The 6,270-nt window shown below is 33.9% G+C and overlaps 1 protein-coding gene across 1 annotated transcript; it reads left to right on the forward strand.

Annotated features, from left to right (window-relative positions):
- The first annotated feature begins 4,056 nt into the window (after positions 1 to 4,056).
- Positions 4,057 to 5,171, forward strand: LOC140814885 (endochitinase At2g43590-like). The gene is made up of 2 exons (XM_073173982.1): positions 4,057 to 4,516; positions 4,601 to 5,171. Exons 1-2 carry the CDS (start codon positions 4,126 to 4,128, stop codon positions 5,005 to 5,007), a joined length of 798 nt encoding a protein of 265 aa, XP_073030083.1. The 5' UTR covers positions 4,057 to 4,125; the 3' UTR covers positions 5,008 to 5,171.
- Positions 5,172 to 6,270: the final 1,099 nt, after the last annotated feature.

A 6,270-nucleotide genomic window follows, 5' to 3' on the forward strand; every position in this document is an offset into this window, starting at 1 on the left:
AGATATCATTCCATCTTATAAACCCATGATCTTTCTCTAGATCTTCCAATGTGGGACTTTGGTTGCATCCCAACAATCCTCCCCTCAAACGAAGTTCCACTGTTATTCTCACAGTCCGAGCCTCCCCTCAAGCCTTATTCGTCCTCCAATCGAGGTTACTCCACTTCACTGCGTTGTAGCGCACGCCTTACATGAATACCGGGAGCATCAACCACCTCGAGAGTTTAATCAAGGATTTTTACCGGGAGCTCTCACTTCCTTCGTTTAGGTATCGAGGATTCCACCCACATGGCTCGATCTAGACCATGGCTCTGATACCACTGTTAGGACCAATGGAATCCGGATATCTCCACACAGGTATGATATTGTCCACTTTAGGTTTTAACCCTCATGATTTTGCTTTTGGAACCACCCAAAAGGCCTCATACCAATGGAGATATCATTCCATCTTTATAAACCCATGATCTTTCTCTAGATCTTCCAATGTGGGACTTTGGTTGCATCCCAACAATCCTCCCCTCAAACGAAGTTCCACTGTTATTCTCACAGTCCGAGCCTCCCCTCAAGCCTTATTCGTCCTCCAATCGAGGTTACTCCACTTCACTGCGTTGTAGCGCACGCCTTACATGAATACCCGGAGCATCAACCACCTCGAGAGTTTAATCAAGGATTTTTACCGGGAGCTCTCACCTCCTTCGTTTAGGTATCAAGGATTCCACCCACATGGCTCGATCTAGACCATGGCTCTGATATCACTTGTTAGGACCAATGGAATCCGGATATCTCCACAATGGTATGATATTGTCCACTTTGGGTTTTAACCCTCATGGTTTTGCTTTTGGAACCACCCAAAAGGCCTCATACCAATGGAGATATCATTTCATCTTATAAACCCATGATCTTTCTCTAGATCTTCCAATGTGGGACTTTGGTTGCATCCCAACACACACTAGTGAGAGCGGTCCAACAGTGGTTCAACCAATTAGAGCCCCACTCTTATCACCTCGTTCTGAGACTTCAGTGAGGTTTTCATGCACCATTTTACTGAAAAAAGGTAAAAGAAGAATATTCATGTTACGTAATTCGTAAGATCGAATGTTTACCACTTTAACAAAAAATATAGATGGTAGTAATGGTGTAACTCCAAATTTTTAAAATCATACAACAACTCAAGTATTGTGTTTTGGTTGCTCTACCCTATTGCACCCAACAATCTCTCCCAATAATTGCACTTCATACAATCAGTGAGAATCGAACCCGTGAAGTTGGTTCCGATATCAATTATAGGACCAAACGCTTGCCACTTTACCAAAAACTTTATACTGGTGGCAGGACGGAGTGTAACTACTTGAGTGCTAATGAGTCGGACTGTTAGACACATGAGTTGCGAGATGTGCGTATCTATCTGTTGGTGTTGTTTAATATCTCTTAAAGATCAGTCTTACTATTTTCCTAACGTTGGCTATGTCCCCAGCAATGACAATACTAAACATTAAGATCTTCCATCACTCTTTTACGATCCACCTAGTCAACCAGAAAAAGCGACCCAACGTCAATAGCTTAACACATAAAAACCTCCCATAATACCACTCTCTTTCATACACGCTCATCCCAATAGTTGCTATAGATCCAAACCTCAAGATATCGCAAGCATTGTCCCCGTTTGCTAATAGAGTAGCACACTTCCTAGTCCATAAATCATCGGCTGATTATAATGGATCGATTCCATATATCCTTTTTGTGTAATATTGTAAGTATGGATATGAATCATTTGATGGAATCCTTCTTACCATTAAAAAAAAAAGTCAGAGGAAAGGTATTTGAATCAATTCATTTAAAAATTAACAATAAAATGGATGAAAACCCAAAGGAGATAAGATCAATACTGAATGTAAGCATCACATGGAAAAAAATAGGTCAGCTAAATGATCGAAATCTTGAGTTTCCAGTCAAAATTATTGAGTCTTGAGTTGCCAGTCAATCACGAGTCATTTTACAATAATTTTCAGCACATTCGTCGGTATTTTATTCTACGAGGAATATTAATTAGAATTAGTCAGAACATGGGGGGTTTCATCTAGAATTATTCTTAAATTGAAAATTTATATCATATATTACATTTAAAGAAGCTTGACTTTTATATGTAGGTAAAAATTTGTGTGAAACGGTCTCACGGGTCGTATTTTGTGAGACATATATCTTATTTTGGTCATCCATAAAAGAATATTATTTTTTATGTTAAGAGTATTATCTTTTTTTTCAAGTTTTATTTCATATTTTAATTTATTATAATGCATGATTAATTAAGAAAAATCTCTAAAATAATTGATGTACATTATTATTATTAGGAAAGTGACGGCTAGCTAAATTAACACTTACTGAAAAGCTTATATATACTAAAATTCAAAATAATTGACGTGGCGTTATTATTATTATTATGAAAGTGACGGATAGCAAAATTATACGTCATGTGTTCTTACATATTAAAAAAATTAAAATTTTATTAAGTTATGATATAGTCATAGATAATAATAAAATTTATTAGAATAAGTTTTTATAATATTTTGTGATTATATAAATGAAGATGAAGTATTTTTATAATTTTATATGATTGTTTTTGGTTTATCAAAATTAGATTATGACATCAAAACTAGTTATTTCAGACTTCTCATTTATTTATTTTCCCCGTAAGTACCAATTTTAATTCAAAATTTTCACGTCTCTACAAAGATGCCATATTATTAAATTATATCATACATACAACAATATATTTTAAAATTTTGAAATAATTAAAATAGTGTAGAAAAATTTATACAAATGCATTCGATTACTTAGTGTATAGAAATTATAGTAGCAATTTTTAAAATTGCTCCATGTAAATGTCAAAATAATTTTTCTTTCTAATTTCAATAAGGAGTTCATACTGAAATGGACGAGTGCGATCACGAAGAAGAAAATTTGACTTATTCAAAGTCTTTTTTTTTTTTTTTTTCACATCCATGAGGCTAAATAAAATATGAAATGTTGCGTGTAATATTTATCTTTATTAGAAAAGTGGTCGAACAATGAAGTTTGGAATGATATATGATTTAAAAAATCTGAGTTGCATTGTTACTATCAACTATAATTTTTTATAAAACGATAAATGGTCAGTCGTACAATTGAAATCAGAGTCAAAGTCAGTCAAGGGTTAGAGTCTCATAGATTTCAGTACAATTTGAGCTGGTTATCAGTTTAAAATATTTGAATTGCACCATTATCACCGACTATAATTTTTGATAAAGCGACGAAAATTCGATCTTATACATAAATCTCTCTAAGACTTTGAAAAATTTACAAGCTTAAATTGCTTTTGAGATTTTTTAAAAAAAGTTAAAGATAATAAGCAAGTGGCCATGAATTGTAGCTTTCAAATTATAACAAACATCTCTTTACAAAATGGTTATATACGTGGGAAATAAAATGATCGAATGAATTTCATTTTTTAAAATTCATGTACCCATATTAATTCTTTTATGCATCCTTTGGAAATTTTTTTGAAGAAACAAATAATAGATAATATCCATTTGTTAGATAGTCAAAACATTTTTCAAAACTACAATCAGCAACCTAGACATTCAAATTCAATGAATAATTCCTTCAAAGAATGTATTTCATGTACGTCATCCACTTTTTATATATGAAAAAATAATCTATCTAGATAAATTCACATTTTTCTTAGTTCTTTTTAGAAATATAACATAAATCCCTTATCCACAAAATATAGCACAAATATCACAAAAAATATAGGCAAAAATTTGTGTGCGACGGTCTCACATGTCGTATTTTGTGAGACAGATCATTTATTTGGGTCATTAATGAAAAAAGTATGACTTTTTATGCTAAAATATTACTTTTTATGGTGAATATCGATAGGGTTGATCCGTCTCACAGATAAAAATTCGTGAGACCTACTCAAAAATATATTTCAAAATTTTCCTAGAAGCTGCATCATTCCACTTAATTCTACTTTTACAACTCCGATCCAATGTCAACTATAAATACCCCATATTCCCTCCCTATGGTGAGTGCATCAACACAAACTACTCCTTGTATTCGTTCTTCAACCGATCATTTTGACTCAAAATGGTCTCAAGAAAATCCTATGTCACACTTTGCACCCTTTTAGCCATGGCTCTCACTGCCGGGAAGTTGGCTTCCGGGCAAAACTGTGGCTGCGCGTCTAACCTTTGTTGCAGCCAATACGGCTATTGTGGCAGCACCGCCGATTACTGTGGGACAGGATGCCGATCCGGCCCATGCTACGGTTCAAGTGGCGTTTCCGGTATAGTGACTGATGCATTTTTCAATGGGATCGCTAATGGGGCAGGTGGAGGCTGCGAGGGGAAAGGATTCTACAGCCGATCGGCTTTTCTCACTGCAGCCGGCTCATATCCGTCTTTCGCCAGTGGGTCTAACGATGTTGCTAGGCGTGAGGTTGCTGCGTTCTTCGCAAACGTCGCACACGAAACTGGAAGTAAGTTTCATTTAAGGAATTTTAGGCACTCCAACAATTAATTCTGATCCCTAAAATGTTGTAATAACATATTTTCTAATGCAGGTCTGTGCTATATAAATGAAATTAACGGGGCAACTAGAAACTACTGCCAGGCCAGCACTCAATATCCGTGTGCGGCCGGAAAGGCTTACTACGGGCGAGGTCCTCTTCAACTTACATGGAACTACAACTACATACCAGCCGGGCAAAGCATCGGGTTCGATGGGCTAAACAACCCCGATATCGTGGCTAGTAACAATGTCATATCTTTCAAGACAGCCCTCTGGTTCTGGATGAACAATTGCCATAATGCTATAACATCTGGACAGGGATTCGGGGCCACGATTCGAGCCATTAACGGAATGGAATGCAATGGAGGGAACACGGGTGCAGTCAATTCTCGTGTCCAATATTACAGAAACTATTGCAGCCAACTTGGAGTTGATCCTGGTCCCAATATCAGTTGCTAGACTTGCTCAAAAATTAAATATATGGGCTTTACTGTAATGAATAAATGAAATCTCTTACATGTAGATTGGGGTGTAAGAGCCTCCTCTTATATATGTAGAGCTTGTTTGGATTGCAACTCCTATTGCAATATCATCTCTTCAATAAAAGAACAAATTTAAAATTAGTCATGTTTAATATATGTTTCTTTTTTTGTAATAATATAATATGTAAACTAAATTATATATATATATATATATATATATATATATATATATATATATATATATATATATATAAAGTTAATATTAATTATAATCATCTTAGTTATATACATTATATGACGAACGAAGAGTTTTCTTCGGTATGTTTTAAACCAACGCTTCTATATGCGTGTTACGTGCTTGTAAAATCGTTGTTTAATTTGTTTTTTTTTCCCCTAATTTTTTAAGTAGTTTGTGGGACGGGATAGTTTTGTAATTTAGATAAATAAGGAGTAATATAAACATCAATCATCAATTATTATTATTTGACAATTTTATAATAAATTGTTGGTTTTTAACATCTAGGTACTTCCTCTAGTTGTTTGCTACAGAAGCCCTTTTCTCGACTATCTAGATGCAGCTGGATTCTAGAAAAAGATTTTTCAAAATGTGAACATGCCCGGCTGGGTCTAATAAATACTTATATTCACTTGGTTTTGATTTAAAGAAGTTAAAAAAATAAAGTAACGATTAAAGTAAATAACACAAGATATTTTAAGGAAGTTCGAAAGCAATATACTTTTACATATTCCATTCTTTCAAACAATGAAGTAATTCACTAGAAGAATTTGATTTTACAACAGTTTGTAATAATTCAATTCAATTAAGATTTGTATATTGCTTAAACGAAATTCATAGTCTCAAATACAAAAATACGAACTATGGTTGTTATGTATCCTTAGATTCAACAGATATCACAATACTCGAATAAAATAGATAATCAATAAATTGAGTTATAGTGTAGCACATAATGATCATTGATGATCAAAATATTTATTGAAATGTTCGCAAAAGTGATCAGCTTGAATATGTCACATAAGAGTACTGTAGATCTCGTGTAACAAACGATCGTTTAGTATTTTAGTAGTCTTCTAAGAAGAAGAGACTCTCATTTATATGGTTGAACTACTCCAATGTTCAAAATACTTTTAGCATTCAACTTTTGTTTTAGTCGACAAAAAAGTGATATATCTTTTGTCTCATTTATCTTAACAGTATAACGCAATTAATGTTCCTTGGAAT

This window comes from Primulina eburnea, chromosome 15, assembly GCF_022965805.1.
Source record: "Primulina eburnea isolate SZY01 chromosome 15, ASM2296580v1, whole genome shotgun sequence".
Taxonomy (NCBI): Eukaryota; Viridiplantae; Streptophyta; class Magnoliopsida; order Lamiales; family Gesneriaceae; genus Primulina; species Primulina eburnea.